Genomic DNA, 17,715 nt, shown 5'->3' on the forward strand with positions numbered 1-17,715 from the left:
CTTGTTTTCCCCAGCTGTTTCCACTTCCCTGATTGCCCTTCTGTGCGTAGATATATAATAACGTCTTCGTCAGAGCATCTGTTCCCTTTGCCGAAGTGTCTCTTAGCCCCTGTGTGTTTTCTAGTAGCTTATAGTTTTCTGTTTTCCCCTTTTTGATTTTGCAAACAGCCAAAAAACCGGTTGCTTTCAGTTCAGTACGGTTCACTTTCACACATCGGCCTTTGGGTCCTCCTCCACACAGTCTATAGCATCCACTGGTCCATGACAGCAATGTTATTCATGCTGCAATAGCTCTATTTAAGAAACACTGAGTAAAGTGAAGAGGATGAAGCTGATAGTTATCCACAACATTGTTTATTTTGTGAAGCATCGGATGGGTTTGAACAGGTAAAGTACATTCTGTCTGGCCTCAAGTACGACAGGCCTAAGTTAAACATGCATGTGTTTTTCAATGAATTGTTGAATCTAGTTCAGCTCCTAGTGATCTTCAACTGCTCTGATCTTTAGCATTAAGGTTCTCTCAGCCTTTGACATAAAGATTCAGAAACATTTTCTGTTGTCAGTCCACATGGAGTGCGTGTACTATTGGCTTGTAACGATTCGAAAACTAAAACGCTGGTAAAAGCTGTACTCTCTGCAGATTGTTCACATAAAAAGCCAACTGTGAAAATGCTTGCAATCGTGATTAAGCCATTAGGCCTGCGGTCAAAAGATGGTTTCCTTGTTTTGTTATACCTTCCCTCTACAGTTGGTGAATTGTTATACTCTTAATATCCATATCCAGGGTTTGAACCATTTAAGTACATTTTCAGTGTTACCATTGTGTGTTAAAACTTCAGTTTTAAGTGAACTCTTATACATCTGCTGAAGTGCCCCAAATCAAACTGGCTTACCACAGCTTGTTACTTTTGCTGTATGTTATTTATTCCGGTAGGCTAGAATTGAAGATGTGTGAATAAAATAAGTGGGGGCAGAAAAACAGCTGGTAAATCTGCTATAAATACCCTGCAGGTCCCAGCACCACCTGCACAGAGGACTCCTGCCACCACCAGGGAGTGTGCCTGCAGCTGTGGGAGGGCTTCTCATGTGACTGCACCATGACCACCTACGGGGGGCCTTTCTGCAGTGACCGTAAGTGCAGCTGTATTATACCTCACAGGGAAAAGTCTGATTGAGATGTTACTGATCAGATCGTAGAGTCAAATAATTGGCCAAAGAAAATGATTTGTTTTCAAAAGAATAGCCAACGGCATTTTTTCATGGAGTCACTGGATTTTAGAGCTTTAAAAAGATTACAGGAAGAAAGAAAAGATGTGCAAAATTCATTAATGAGGCTGTTAATTGTGGGATTGCCCTTAATAAAATGAAACCAGCTGCTCTGTAAGGTAGTAGCGGAAACTAAGGATTCATGTCATCACTCCAATAATGATGTAATAATCAAACCTCCATTGTATATTGTAGCTATTTTAAGCGAATAACAATAAGACTCTATTATTCCTATTAGTCAAAAACCATGTGAATATGAAAATTTGCATATATTGTGCCTACATTTGAAAGCATGGTAATATATTACATTTCTAACTCAATGGGCCGATTGTGCTGTAATTGTGCATAACAAAGTTATAGCACCGCATTTCAAACTTCTCATCTGATTGCTGCTTTCACTATAAAGGGCCCTCGACATCAAATATAAAAGACCCGACTTTTACCAGGAGCCCCCCCGATACCCCTCGAGCTCATCGGTCAGGGTGAGTTAGGCTTCATTTGCTGGAGAGGCATTTAGAGTAACAAAGAAACGTCTTTGCGGTAATCATTATCCAAATGTGCTGGTGTGTGTTGTTTAAAGCAAGAAAAGGACAATGTGCTATGAAAGCTGTAGGGCGAGTGTGAGAGGATAATTTGCAATAACACTGAGTGTAAGAAAGCCAAATTTGTAAGGGGAAGCTTCACATTGTAGGAAAACACATCTCATCAATTATCATTATAAACGAATTTCCGTTGGCTGTTTACACTGAGTGTAGCATAAGTGGAGCGCTTAGCTCACTAAATAAGGTGTTTTTTCGAGTAGGTGATTATCCGGCTTTACCTTAATATCATCAAGCAGCCTTCTTCTTTCACTTGTTCCCACAGTTTCTAGTTTTAACAAATACACAGCCAAATGTGCTTCCTGTCATTGCCTACAGATCTGAAAATCAGTAGTTTGTCCACTGTAGGCTTTATGTTTTACATCTAAATGTGCTACGTCACGGAGCGGGATAACTGCGCCGATTTGTGAAAGTTCAAACGATATTGTCATTTTAAATATGAATATAGTCTGTTTGAATACCTGCTACAGCATGTCTTAGTATTACAGATTGATATGCTGGTGCTTTTTAGTGTTTCTGCAGTAACTTCATTTGAACAGGCAGGAATTTGTTGTTCAATAAAGGCTTGAATTGGACCTAATGAAAATATTGATTGCATCAATACCAAAGGTGGTATTGGTATCGGATCGATACTAGTGTGATTGGATCGATACTTTGTTTCTATCCTCTAAGTTCGTTATGCAGGCCACTGGATTGTGTTAAATAAATATTTTTTAAATAAAAAAACTATACCTTTACCATGCACTATGTTTTATTTATAGCCTGTAGCAAATGTAAGTGTTTTATAGACAGGCGCATTTACATATACTGCCATTATAAGTTAAAAGGAGTAGTGTTAGTATTGGTATCAGCAATACTGCTCCTGTATTTACTTGGTAGTTCACAGCATTATTAGCCCTTAATCAAACAACTTAATTTGATACGGCAAGTTAAAAAAATTCTTGCATTTTCCATGTCACATAAATGATTCTAAAGAGTTGGTTTTTTCTTCTTTTTCTTCCTCCTCCTTCTTTCATCCATTAGAACTGCAGATATTTGTGTTGATTCCCTTTCCACACAGATAATACTTCTAGTCGGCCGTGGCTTGTCAAAGCAAACAGCATGTCCGCTTACGTAAACAACAACAGCAAAAACAAATTGTTGATCTTTATTAACCTTGGAAAGGATTCCAGTCATGAGACATTATGGCAATCGACAAAATGTTCAAAGGACGCATGATAAAACCCCTCCCAGCATCAGATAGAGACCATCTCCAGTGGAATTTCAATATTTTTCTGTAATTGCAGTTTGTCTCATGCACATCACATCATCTGAGCTGGAATTTCAAATGGCTGCCTACGGCTAAATCTTCACACCATCTTTTTCTGAGTGTTGCAGACATGAGTGCATTTACAGCAATATTTGTTAGCCTGCAACAGAGGCAAGCACTCCGTGATCTAGCTGTCGGATGCATCAGTGTGGTTCTGTCAGTGTGTTTTGATTTTCAGGACAGAAGCTGCCAACAGAAAATGTTTCAGATCTTTCATTTCTCTATCCCACAAATTTTCTGTGTTCACTTATCTGAAATGTATTCCTGTAATTGTAAAAGGCGTGAAAGAGACACTTTTTAGATAGCGGCAATAATAACATTTTCAGCAACAAAAGGGGGGGGAAAAAGAATTTCATTGCAGCGTTTTGGGTTTTCATCTAGCAGTGTTCAGGGAGGGCTCTCAATCATGCGGGTGGTAAATGGCATCGCTGGCCAATATCAAAGGTCAAACCAATACATCAGTCCAACTCGGAGGAAATAACAAGCCTCATACCTCACATTGATCCATCATTGAAGTCATTAAAACTAATGGAAATGTGACTATAATGTGAATACACAAACAAACACGTAGGCAGGACCGTCTTTTGTAATCATCAGTATTAAATGGTAAAGCCTGTCTCATCCAAACCACAATCTGCTGCTTTGTTTATCTCGCCATCATTAAAGCCAGATCTACTCCTCCCACCTTTGTCTGCTGCATCTGTGCACCAGCGCAGAAGGTCAGCTATATATTCCAAGAAACAACCATTAAAGAGAAAGACGACTGGTGTGCTTTACTGATCAGATTTGTTTTTTTGTTTTTTTGTGTTTTTTTTTTTTTTTTCCAAGAGGGGATTCATAAGAAACAAAGTTGGAGAAGTCTGGAGGCTTGTCAGACAACTCATTTTTTCTCAGTTAGCTTGTGCCTCAGTACATTGATATTCATATAAAGTGAGCAATTTACCAAGTCTGCTATAAACATCTGGGCTAATTATCTCTAGGTCATTGTTTTATCACCAAAATCACTTAGAATTATGCACTGCGCTCAATTTTTAACGTTTCTTTCTGTAAACATATGGAGTCTGTAATTATTGGTTAACCTCTGCAGTGGCAGATAATTGTTTTGGCATATTCATTACGTGTGTGTGTGTGTGTGTGTGTGGAGACAGAGTGCATGGAAACATGTACTCTATGTGAGCATTTTCAACTTGTGCTAATGTCAAGTAAAATTCAGTAAAAATTTCTGTCATAACAACCACAGTCTAAACATTGTATTTAAACTTTATTTTAAAAAAAAGAAAACACAGTAAAAAAAAAAATGGCGTGACATTAATAATACAATGTTCAATTGCTCAATGGACAACCGTTTATTTTAACTAAACGTGACTCTTCCCCCATGTTCTTCTCTAATCTTCTGTGTCCTCCCACCTCGTCAAACTCTGCCAGCCGACGTACAGTAAGCCCCCCGCACACTGAACTAGCACATGAAATTCCACCTGACATGGCTTTACATAACCATAGCATTAGCAGATTGGAGCCCACCTTTGTGTTAATTTGTAAATCAGCATTTCGCTGGAATTGTTTGATTCCTGTGGATAAAAGGCAGACAGTAAACAGAGTTTCCAGGCAAGTTACAGTAGACAGCATGTCCTGTTGCACGTGCCTTGTTAGCAAGCATTATCTTTAGCTTTTACTTTCTAACAAGATATAATGAATTAAATCAAAATTGCAAAACTGGAAGACTTATTAAAAGATTTGAAATAGACCAAATGCAACTTTTAAAGAAATATGACATTTAAAAAAAACTGTTAATTAGTTTTACGTACAAATTCATCGTCTGAAAAACCAGTGGTTATTTTTATATAATTATATTTCAAGTGTTTATGTAAAGAGTGAAAAAGGGGGACATGTCATCTTTTATAATGCACTCTAAAGAGCAGAAAAACTGGAAGTTTCACTGCTCAGTCAAATCCTATTTTCCCTTTGACCTTCATTTCAGGTGGAGTCATTCTCGATTATGAGTGTGTCCCAAAGGCCACAAGGATAATCCAGGATAGAGGTTCAGACTTAATCTTGCACTCCGGGACAGAGGCTCAAGAAAACATTGCTGTTCATAACTTGGTGACCTATAAGGAATAGACTTTTGAGACACTACAAAATCTGGACTATTTAAAGTCAGTGGTTTGGACTAGCTTGGGATCCATCACCATACTGTATCTCTTGGAAACCTGACCTCTGTGCCTTTCGTCCCTTCTGTGAGAAACATAAACATTATAAAGCTGACATATTAATCAGGCTGCAATTTAAAAATCCAGAGCTTTCATTTATACATTACTTGTTTGAAAGGCCTTAGTAATTACAGTATAATTCATTCACTTTAGTCTTGAACTCTAAAGTGAAATTGACTGTGCTCGCTTTCTGTAAAAAGATGGGTAGTTGTGTATACTTCACTTCAATTTAAGTCAGATTAAAAGAGACTATATTGTGTTTAACAGAGATACACCATTGAATTCACAGTTCCAACTACTCAGACCAATCAGATTCAGTGGCATTTATGCAGACATTAATTAGATGTTGTAAAACCAGGATGGGATTAAAATAAATAAATGTTATTTTTCAAGCCAACCACCGTCATATAACATTACGTGCTGGGACAGAGCGGTCCTGTATGATTGATGAATCTGCTTGAATGCAGAAGTTTGTGAAAGAAGTCCTTCTGCAGTTACCTTGAGTGGTTCAAGTCCAAGTTCAGTTACATCATGACCATTGTACAACATCTTGCAGTTGCCAGCTGCATACAGAAATTAATAATAGCTAATGCATTGCTGAAAACACGTCTCTGTCCATGGGACAGATGTCTGTTCATGCAAGGTTTTACTCCTTGTTTCTTATTTCACCTTAATACTCATTCTGATAGATGACTGTGTGTGGGGAGAACACGCAGAGTTGTCACGTAAAGGCCCGACGATGGATTCAATTCAAATATTTCAGCTATAGGATTTTAGAATTATTAAGGGACTGAATTAAATTTGACTTCCTACACAAAAAACAAAGCATGCCTGATTTAATTGGACCACAATTCAGTTCCTTGAAGGTCGTCTCCTCGTGCACGTTTTCAAGCACAGCTGTGATTTTTAGATCATCCTGGAAGTTGTGTTTTAACCACTTGCATTAGTCACCTGCGATTTCGTCATGGAAGTCAAACTTCCACAGAGAGCAAAACATCTGTGTCAAGCTGACCCAGCTTTTTTGTTGATGATCATCACTGTAGAGGAAAGCTGGACCCTGGCTATGTCCCAGTGACATACAGCAGCCTTCGCTGAAAGAGTCTAGTATCCAAACATAAAGGTGTTTTGTTGTAATGTCCTACAGCCTATAAGGGAGAACATTTGGCACAAACCACCTGGACTGTTTTGTTTATCATCATGTGCCAGCACATAGCGCTCTCAAAGGGCAGGTGGGTTTTTTTAGCCACACGAAGAAAATCTTCCCTTATTACCCACCCTACTCAGCCAATTTGTGTCGCTACCACTTTGTATTATTCTTCAAAATGAAATTCAAATCGAGGGGTTTTGTTTGACACCACAGATCTAAGACGCACCGCAAACCAACACATGAAGTACTTTCTATTTGTGGATTAGAATGAGAAAAATACTTGTATTATCAATTTTTTATAATGAATGAATGTTTGTGATTAGATTTCTCTATGGGCTGTTTCAGTTGGTCAATTCATGATCATTTTAACATATTATAATTTTCTATTAACTTTTACCATATAGAAATTATGCACACTTAACCACTGTCTTTAGATGCCCTTTATTAGCAGACACCTGCCTTTGTTGGCTCTAGAGTCTCTATTATAAAATATCATTCCTGACAGATCTCTGCCCTGTGTGAGTCATGTCTAAATCCTGGGCCTCAGACTGCTGGCATAGCTCCCTGCAGCTATATTAAAGAGGTAGAAAAGCTTAAACAGAGTGTAATTGACTGGCAGAGCTTACAGGGTCATAAAGGTTCACCTGTGATTTACAGGAAGCACTTCTTTAATCTTTGTAATTCTTTAAATATTTCCTCCTCCAGTGAAATACACCAAAGGTCAATGTCTGACCACTCAGGGCATTTTTACAGCTTTGTAGCCTTTTAGGCATAACTGCAAAACTTTTGACATTTACATAGATGTGAAAAGAAGTCAAGCACCTGAGGGAGTAATGCCCCCTTTAACTGATTTTGGCTTATGTCCTTGCAGTTTCTCACATTAAAAATATCTTTGTTGTCTTCTGTGTTATACTTCAGTGATTTTCTCTCAAGGGCAGCAATATGTCACAGGCATGTTTTTGCAAATAGAAAAAAACCCACTAATAAGTATGATTAATTGCTAATCGGTCCGTCTTCCGATTTGTGCCAGTGTTGCCATTATTTTGAAAATAGCTGCTCGGTGAATAAATAGATAAAATTTTCACTCTAATCAGCGATGCTTGATAGTGCACTATGTTAAGGCTCATAGTGACAGCGACACAGTGACTCACACTGTTTAATAAGCTGTCAACAAACTAAAGCAACTACATGTGTGCATGTGAAAAATGTCTTATCTTTGTATATGGGACACCAAGGGGTTAGCCTGTTTCTTCCAATTTACTAAACTGAGACCGTCATATTTACCATTTCTGTGTGGTATTTTAACTTTTCAAACACCAAACAGGCTCAGGGGACAACAAATCAGATCTGATCCGTTTGAAATGTCCTTTACCTCAAATGTCAGAGGATGGCATTAAAAGAGCTATAAAAGGACTAAATGAAATAAAATATAAAGTGAAGCCTCATGAAAAACGGACTTTTCACATCTAATCTGCTAAATAGTTTAACAACCAGACAAATACATCTAAAAAGTCCCCTTAGCCTGAACTTTTCACCTAATGGCATTGCTTTTCCTTCTTTCCTTTCCTTCATTTGCTTCCTTCCTTACTTATTGAAATTGTGTCTTGAAATTATGTTTGCACTTTTCAATAGTCATGAAATTATAAATTATTTTAGTATTTTTTTTCTTGTGTTTTATCTTTTAAAACACATATTCACTTATATTTTTTCACACACTTGGTAATACAGTATTCAAGTGTTGCTATTGCCAGAAGGTTGCTATAAGACACCTACAAGCTGTTTGCTAACCAGAGTTAAAAAATAAAAACAAAATTAAAAGAACTCGTCAGGGTCATGGTACTGTGCTGACACTAGACAAGGCTTTGCAGAGCTGGTGTCATAATATGTAGAAAAATATGTAGAACAGCTGCTAAAGGAGGCTAGCTTTTTGAAGTTTCAGCTTTTGTTTGTCCTTAAACTTTTAATAGATAATAGACCAAGAAATTCTTTGTAGTGAAGAAATTCACACTTTTTCTTCTTCATGAACTTCACTGTGATTCGATTTCCTATTCAAGCTAACTTTTTCACCAACTGCCATTTAGCAGCACAGAGATTAACCTCAATTGTCTTATTGAAGGACTGCATGACAATCCTCTTTGTATCACCTAAGAGGTCCATGAATGGACACAAAGGTGGGACCATAAGTCCAACTTTAGTAAGGTCCCAGTGACATGGATCTAGAACTTTTGGCAGATTGCTGCAGTTACCCGTAGTATGCATAGAAGACACCAGTTTGCCTGCAAAACCAACAACTTGAGAAAGTGCAACACAAACCAGAAACGTAGAGTGTTCACGAGTAAAAAGTGGGCTTTACCTCTGCAGCCAACATGGTTGCAGGTTTTCAACTTTTATTCTACTCCTCAGCGGGTGTTTACAAGCAAGTTGGTGTCTCCCATGCAAGCTGCAGCCAACCAGGGCAACCTTCAATCGACCAAAGCAGTCACATTGAGGTTTTTGGTGGAGGACCATCTTTGTGACTAATTTCACGTAACCAGCAGCCATGTTGGAGAATGCACATTTTTCACTAGCAAACAGAGATTACCAAGGGGTCTGAAGTCTTTGATCCAAAGGTTTGTGTGACAGGGTACAAACTCCTCAAACAGAGAAACATGTGCTGTTCAGTGTGATTAGGCACTACTGTACAAATATAGAAATTATGCAAAGACTATAATACCCATAAAACCGTCAGTCAAAACAAAAGTAGTCACCCCAGTGTTTGTCATTCAGGTAGCAATGTTCTCAACTGTTGACGCCCTTCCAGACAGAAGACTGTGATTTTATGGATTGCTGTTCAGCTGGGAACGCTTAAAGTGCTCACAATTTCATGTTTCTTAGTACATTGGCGTTTCTCTAGATTAGTGTAATATTGAATTGCACAACACATGAACACACTTAAATTGATTTTTTTTTGTTTTTTATCCATGTACCTTTAGACATTTACTTTGAGAGTTTAAATGATTTTGCAATTTTGACTACCCTCAAAAGTAGAAAAGAAATGAAGCACAGTCACACTCAAGATTTCAGCCACTGTATTGTCATTATAGATGGCCTGTCTCTCTATTTTCTTTATTGTTTTTTGTGTGTTTTTTGTCATTGAGATTAAACCTCTAAGCGTGGTGCTTGATGCTCTTCTAAAAACAAAGTAGGTGTTGATTCCTAGTGGGATCAATAGCACTAGTAGCCCATTCACATAACTCTGAGTGATTTATTTCCATCTTGTATAAAACATTGTGAGCTAGGAAGTGCGACCTGACCAGTCAGCCAGTGAAATCTGCTCCCTTAGAGATGCTGCTTTTCTGTCTTTAGATTGTGGTGATAATGTTGCGTTGATTGTGACCAATCAGTGGTTTCTGGTGCACCTACCAGGGTGTTTATCAGAAATTAATCATTTGCAAATGTGCTACATTCAATTATTACTGAACAACAATAATCTAAAGGGCAGACACAGTCTGACATCTTTGAATTAAAACTGCATAGAAAACAAATAAAGCTACTGTTGTTTTTTTGTTTTTGTTCTGTTTTTTCCACGTTGCTCTAGAAGTTTTGACATTTTTTGGAAATGTAAAATGTAAAAAATGAACATGGTGAACTTTGACCACCAACAACACATTCATGAAGTTGTACACAGGAATCTATACTGTGCATCTTTGCACATTGTAATGGTGTCAATAATTGATATTTGTTAATGTTTTTAATCATAAGAAGTTGAGTATCATATACTTTATGCTTTTACCTCAGTATATCTATAGTATATCTATAAAAAGATATCATTAGTAATGACACTTTTTGGGTAAAATCATATAAGGTATTTGTTAAACATTTTAAGGTGTAGCTCTGGGCATAGCAGCTTCTGCCTATGGACCAGTAGGTGCAATAATTTGGTCCGGACTGAAATATTCTGAAACTGTTAAATGGATTTATATAAAATTTACATTCATAGTCAACTTCAGTGGTGGCTTGACTTTGATCATTCATGAGGTCAAAATATCTATTTAACCATTTCTTTGCTCCAGCACTTAATCCGTCTTATAGCTTGGTTCTCGTTAAATAATCAATCACAGGCTGACATAGCAGCTAGTGAGGCTTTATACTTGGAGATTTTACATGCTCAGCGTGGAGACTGAAGAGCATTAAGGCAGGTATTTACACTGTTCGCAGTGTAAATACCTGCCTTAGTGCTCTCATTAGCCTCAAGAATTTACACCATCAGCAATCAGTAATTCTTTCTTCAAAAATAATCCAACTCACCATTTAAAGCAACTAGACATTGCTTCTCTGACCCCTTGCAACCTCTGGGTAACGTGTCACGGATCAGGATAATTTAATGCAAGCTGATAGCTCATTAGAATGCAAACAGAAACAGGCTGTGCTAAGCTATGTTTGACAGATTGGAAAATACAAGCCACACTGCCAGTTTCGCTCAGATATGCGACAGGTTATTTCATGATTAGTCATGGTCTCTTATGACTCACCCTGCAAACACTGACTGCTGGAGAGGGAGTTCAATCTTCTGCCAATGTCACACTGACTAACAGAGTTAGGAGAAATATCCAAACCTCTATAACACACACTTCACTCACTCTGTCTACCAAGGAGTTCAAACCACAGTTACATTGTCTGCATTTGGAAGTGACGCGAAGCAATCTAGCATCGCTACGGCGCCATTGTTTGGACTCACAACAACAAGTGGCCCTTCTTGCGTGAGTTGTATTTTCATACCTTTTATGAGTTTTAATGGAGTTTTCTCAGTGTCCTGTGCTAGTGTTTGTGCTTTATACGAGCTTGTTTGGAATTTCACCATAGCATATATAAAATGCAGTTTTGCGAAACATTACTTTTAAAAGTAACTTGATGATTACTCCTACATTATTGTTGCATTACAGCATAACCTACCAAGAGAAGTAACTCATAGTACTTTTTTCATTACATCCCTACAAAATTTAACTTGTGCATGTTGATTATGATATACAGAGTGAGTAGCCTACTGTACACTGATGCGCACTGATTATACTTCACTGCAATCTGAGTTTATGCTACATCTTCTCCAACACATAACCAGAAACAAGCTTGGCAATTCATTGTCCATCAGAGCAGCCCACCAGTGTGTCGAAGCTGCACTTAGTTTTCTGTTCTTTCTTAAATATATGCAGTGGAGCTCCTTAGTGGCTGACAGACACTGATTATCAACTCAGCACAAAATAATGCAAATACTTCTGCAATGTAATGGCCTTTCAGTCATTTTGAAAGCTGACCTTAGCATGCTAATCTGTCACAGCCGTACAACCAGATACACTGTGCTATAGCAAAGAGTCAGAAGGAGACTGAAGTATTGTGAATGTATCAGGGATTTTCTTTTCTTCTTCTTCTTTTGCGACAGGAAAAATGCAGCAACATTTTAACAGCAATGGATGGCTTACTTGAAAAAGTAACAACAACAAAAGTTGTAGAGTAAATAGTAATTAGGGTTGTCAAAGAAATCAACACTCATCAGAAAAGTGTTTACCAGTCTAAAAATGAAATAAGATGATGCTCATGATATCGTATTCGTTTTTTAAATGAAGATGACTGGTTGAGTCACTGTCCCAACTCAGGCAAAATCGCTGATATAGGAGTTGAAGAAGTAGAAACCAGAAGGAAAGAAATCTTTTTCAAGTTTTTCAAAGTTTGCATCATCTCCCTCTGTATAATCTGGAAATTTCTGATCTTCTGCACTGATGTATGCTTTGACATGGGTCATGTCTTCAATCCAGCCATGCCAACCATGCAACCTGCACGTGGTTACAAAAACTGAAAGCCACAACCAGTTTAGCAAGACCAGCATTGTTTTTCACATGCACCGTAGTTCCTGAGAACAAGAACAGTGGATGTAAAAAGCCAGACTTCTTGCAGCAATAGAAGATGCCCACTGCTGGGCTTTTTTTTTTTCGTGTGTGTCCTGTTTGGATCTTTAGCCATCAGAATTGTTGTCTTAAGGCCGAGAAAGATGCCAAACAGATTTATTTTACCAAGTGGATCATCATGGCCTTGCCATATTGGTCCATTTGATTGACCTTTATTATAATTATGTATTTATTTTATTTTCGGTTGCTACAAACGGGACAGACATGACTGGGGGATAGGACAGGGAGAAAGAATGAAAGAAAGAGAGGGAGAGAAAGAAAAACAGAGGGGAGAAGAGACGGTGAGAAAGGGGGAAAGAAAGAAAGAAAAACAAACAAAACACCTGGATCACCTGTATGGAGAAAAAAAAACAGAAGAGAAAGTAAGCAAAAAAAGAGCAACATAATAAATACAGCACCATCACAATAAACTAGCTAGCAGTAGATAACAGTAGATACTAAATATTAAACGCTATTGTGCAGCACGCAAGATAGACAGCGCACAATGTGCTTTGAGGCAGCAGCCATGAAGGGTGTAGTCCGCGTCTGTGAACACCCGTGTGCATACCTGTGTGGATCAGCATGCTTGTATTCCAAAGGTTTCTCCATGTAACGATCAGCTAGGGAGTGTGGGGAGCCATAGCCCCGTCCACCAGGGTATGAAGCAGGTATGGAGGAGATCCAGGCCCCAGACATCCAGAGGCCCCAGAGTACGAGGACCCGAGGAGGACCACCAAAGGGGGGGAACCGTGCCACCCTCCTGGGAATAGCTGAGTAGAGCCCCAAACGAGAGGTCACCCAGCAGCTACGGAGCAGAGGCCAGAGGGGGTTGCAGTGGCGTGCCCGCGGGCTCTGCCGGCAGCCAGCTGTGCCAAAGAGGACCGAGCTTCAGGCCCAGAGGCCAGAGGCCTGAGGGCATCCCACCCCCCAAAAGGGGCCCAGCCGGGCCACAGGCGCCAGGCCCCGCCAATCGGCCACCAGGAGTGAGCCGGTACATACATGTGTGCCCAGCCCCAGTCGACAAGAACCACCAACACACCAACGTCTGAGGGCATCAGCCACTGGCAGGGAGTGTGGTGAGGGGAGATAGGCCTCCGTACTTAGGAGGGCCTGAGATGTACCCAGAGAGGTTGAGTCTAAGACCCAACCTGACATATAGGCTGTATCCCAATTCAGGGTCTGCAGCCTTAAAGGCCCCATTTCAAGGCCGATTACGTCACAGCGGCGCGCCGAAGGCTGTCCCAATTCAAAGGCTGCTCGAAATGCAGCCCTGAAATGCGTCCTTCATATCCCTGAATTTTAAGGCTGTGGCAGTGTAGACTTCGTGGCCCAACATATCCCAGAATGCATAGCGCGGCGGTGGGTGTGGATAATTTCGCCGAAAAAAAACGGCGGATGAGGGGCGGCCGAAGAGTAAACTTTAAGTAAGTACTGAATATTATGTCACTTATTTATGTGCAAATGTTTAATAACGAAGAACATTAAAACATTACTGTTGGCAACATGTCGGCATAGTTATGTGACATTAGTGAAGTTTGTACTAACTTGGTTTTAAAGCCTTTACTTTAAAATATACACCGTTCAATAGCTGAGCTTAATCTTACAGAGAATGATCAAAGCTCATGTAGAAAGAAACAAACAAATGAACAAAAGATTTTCTCCTTCATTTCTGTCAAACAAAGCTGTATGACACGTTTCCAGCTGTTAGTATCATGGTTGCTAGGCAACCTGGGCAGCACAACGGAGGCTAGACCGTCCCATTTTACAAGCCTCGCACTTCTGGCCTTAGCGGTCTTTGAGTACGTGGCCCTTGAGGATCGTTGAGGCTGCGTACTTTAAGGCTGCAGACCCTGAATTGGGATACAGCCATAGACACAGACGAACAGGCGCACGCGGACACAAACGTGCATTCCCAGCCCCATATACACAACCAAATACTTGGCACTCACCCAACGTGTAGACAGACACAAATAGACACTGCACAGATAGTCACACTCCCCAAACATACTCTATATCCCAGGTCCAGGTACCCCCGCCCCCAGAGGGGCAAGCCGCACCTAGACCCAGGAGATGTTACCCTTCTCTCTGGGGTGGAGGCAAGCGGACCACCTCCTTATCTGCAGTAGCAGGGAGGCCCCGCATCCCAGACCCCAGTCTGACGGCCAGCACCTCCTCCCAGCCCCCCAGCCCTGACGGCTAACAGAACCGGGGTGAGTGAAGACCCCAAACCTCCCTACGCCCGCTCATATGTAGTGTTGCTGTGTGCTGTTCTGAAGTGCATTTAAAACATCAGAGAGCAGCACGGCTCCTCCCGAAGACCTGTAGTGTCTATATGCATTTAAAATTGAGGGTAGGGCACCAGCGCCAGAGGTGGGTTGGAGTACACCGACCATCCTCTGGATGCTGTAAAACGTGCCCACCCCCAAGGCCCTATATGTATGTGTTATGTGAGAGTGTGAGTAATGTGGATGTCTAGGTTGCAGAATAAAATTGAGGCACAGGCGGCCAGAAGGGGACAGAGGGGGAATGCCTCCCCTGCACCCTGGTGACATACCTGCACCCCAAGCCCTGCGTGTGTGGATGGGTGTGGTAGAGCCTTAGCAAGACCAGCATTGTTTTTCGCATGCACTGGAGTTCCCGAGAACAAGAACAGTGGATGTAAAAAGCCAGGCTTCTTGCAGCAATAGAAGATGCCCACTACTGGGCATTTTTGAAACCCCCACCCCACAGTTTGAAGGCACTTTTTGCTTTAAATTTCAGAACAGGAGGCCGTATCCATCATCTGTATGCAGTCTATTCATGCTGCTCTAAATCACATCGATAGCAACAATTCTTCAGCATTCCAAAAATCATATATATCATCAATAGGTTTAGTCTCTCAAGAATTATAAGATACAATAGTTGTGCTTTTATATGCCGAGTTACAACTAGCATTTGGTCCAACCTTAAATATTTAACATTTTATTGCTATTAGAGTCTCATAATCTGATATAAAACTCATCCTTGAAGTCATTGGAATCATCCAACTGCATCACAGTAGCCTGTAAATAAAATATAATAAGGTAAATCTGTCTGTCCTCCGAGACCCACCCATGATTTATTCAATAATACTAACATTTTTTGGTTAGATGAATTAATTCTTACCAAACAAACATTCTATGTCCATGAAACCAATGCATACTGAGGGAAAGTAGCCATTAAAGGATTATTCTGTGCCTGTAATTCAAGCATCATCTTCTCAGACTGTATTAAACGCTTGCTTTGTTAAAAGTAACTGACTCTATTCTTTAGTGGAACTCGACTTAATGTCATCATGCTCGACAGCTCCTTCAAGCAGAAAAGACTTATTTAAAGATAGAGCTTTGCTAATTACCAGGTTGTGCTTGTGGATTTAAATACAGAGTGCTATTTAATCACCTCCCGTCCAAATTAAAACATGTAAAATCACCAATGCTGCACTTTAAATAGGTTGCAGGGAGTAGACTTCTGTACTTGTGAGGGTGAAAACATTGCTTATAATTAAATTACAATATAAAGCTATATTTGACACTTGCCATATTCCTTAATAAGCTTGATAATATTTGGGAAAGTTTCTAAGTCATTATAAGTATGTATTAAACTGAAGAGGAAAAGAAAAATTGGGTTCAAGGAGACGCCAGGAGTACATCAACTGGAGGGCAAGTCATAAAAGAAGAGAAAACGCTTACCCGCTTAAAAATGTATCTCAAAATTTGTAGAAAAAGTTTTTCAAGCAATAACAACGTCATAGCAGCGGTTAGAAATTTGGGCTATCATGTCAGAGATGCCCCAGAAAATAAGTATTCTGGTTGGAAATTATGTGAATAAATAATGTAGAACATGATTACTGGTTTAGGGCACAGTTAACGCTGAAACTTGACTGGCCTGTTTGCTGTTTTAAATTGTTGGTCATAAATGGCTGCAGCAGTCTTCTGTTCATCTATATGTAATTGCCCATGTTAGGCCTCCGTTAGTCTAAAGGTGCTTGCACGGATAATGAGACTTTAAAAAAATTCAGTCTATAGTGCTATATGGGAATAGTTATTTCAAAGAATTTTATTTTTTTCCCTAACAAAAATATCTCAGGAGAAAAAGACATAAGTATAGCTTCCCAGCTTCATCTCACTTTGTGTGTCAAGGGGAGACTGCATGGAAAGACCTTATCGTATTATAAGCAAACAATAAAACTGAAAGATTCCCTTAAAAGAGCTATCAGGAAGGCTTTATATCAGCCTGAAAAAGCCTTGGTGTGCTGGCCGATTTAAACAGCCATAGGCAGTTTTAGATTCCATAATAACAACATAAGAGCTGAGCAGAAGGCTGCGTCTGCAGTTAGAACAGTGTCATATCCACCGAGGATCTATCTGCATTAGAGAGGAGAGCTTATTTTTTCCTTTTTTTTTATAATAACTGGCAATTTGTTAAAGAGGATGTTTTGAAATAATCTTCATATAAAGGCTATTTATTGAAAGAATGCTTTTATTTCTAAATTGCTTTGTCAATAACCAAAGAAGTAACAGCAATCATAATGCGCCTGTAGGTGAAGTAACCAAGAGTACATATAATTATGGCAGTAAATGGTGTAAAAGTGGAGTCAGAGGCTTAGCAAGAGGCCTGGCACTTCTGCTCATATTGAGTGAAGTGGATGTGTAGAGATACAAGATAAAGTATAAACTGTCGCACTGGCGTTTAGTGCCTTTGTTTACTCTCTCATTTCCAGGCTGATATTCAGCACAGTCTCTGTGAGGCTCTATCAATTTTTGGGACAAACATTATGCAAGACTTGATTACCAAGTGGTCAGTCTCCACTTTGCTCTGACTGTCCCTCTGTACCCTGCTCTCCATGGGAACACGGTGGGTTTCACTTGACATCCAGACCACGCAGCAGCTCAGCCTCTGATGAATGCTAGTCTATGCTGGCTCCCGGGGGTAGGCCGGGGCTTCCTAGTCTCTACTGCAGGGGCTGTGTGAGAGGAGAAAGGTTACATTCAGTTTACATCATAAAGGCTAGACGGAGACACACACACACACACACAGAGGCCTTCAGATACAGAGACTGCCTCTATCTGGCTTCGTTTCTTTCTGTCACTCTTTCTAACACTCAAAGACACAGCGACACACTCACTTATACATCATTCAATTGCTGTTCCTCTTACAACATCAAGCTCTCACTCTGTTTGGTGCTCAATAAAATTAGACCCGCTGTAATGAAGAATTTAGGAAGCGCAACTTCTAATGCAGTTATGATGTA

At 39.9% G+C, this 17,715-nt stretch overlaps 1 protein-coding gene across 1 annotated transcript in view; it reads left to right on the plus strand.

The window, feature by feature from the left end:
- The window catches only part of nrxn2a (neurexin 2a), a 109,219-nt gene that overhangs the window by 38,397 nt on the left and 53,107 nt on the right, over nucleotides 1–17,715 (plus strand). The window contains exon 15 of the mRNA XM_085364483.1: nucleotides 1,012–1,131. Coding sequence (XP_085220609.1) covers nucleotides 1,012–1,131 — 120 coding nt within the window. The remainder of the gene's footprint in view (nucleotides 1–1,011; nucleotides 1,132–17,715) is intronic.

The sequence above is a fragment of the Diplotaxodon limnothrissa genome, linkage group LG10 (assembly GCF_057381915.1).
Source record: "Diplotaxodon limnothrissa isolate DT_005_m linkage group LG10, D_limnothrissa_male_GT1.1, whole genome shotgun sequence".
NCBI classification, from domain to species: domain Eukaryota; kingdom Metazoa; phylum Chordata; class Actinopteri; order Cichliformes; family Cichlidae; genus Diplotaxodon; species Diplotaxodon limnothrissa.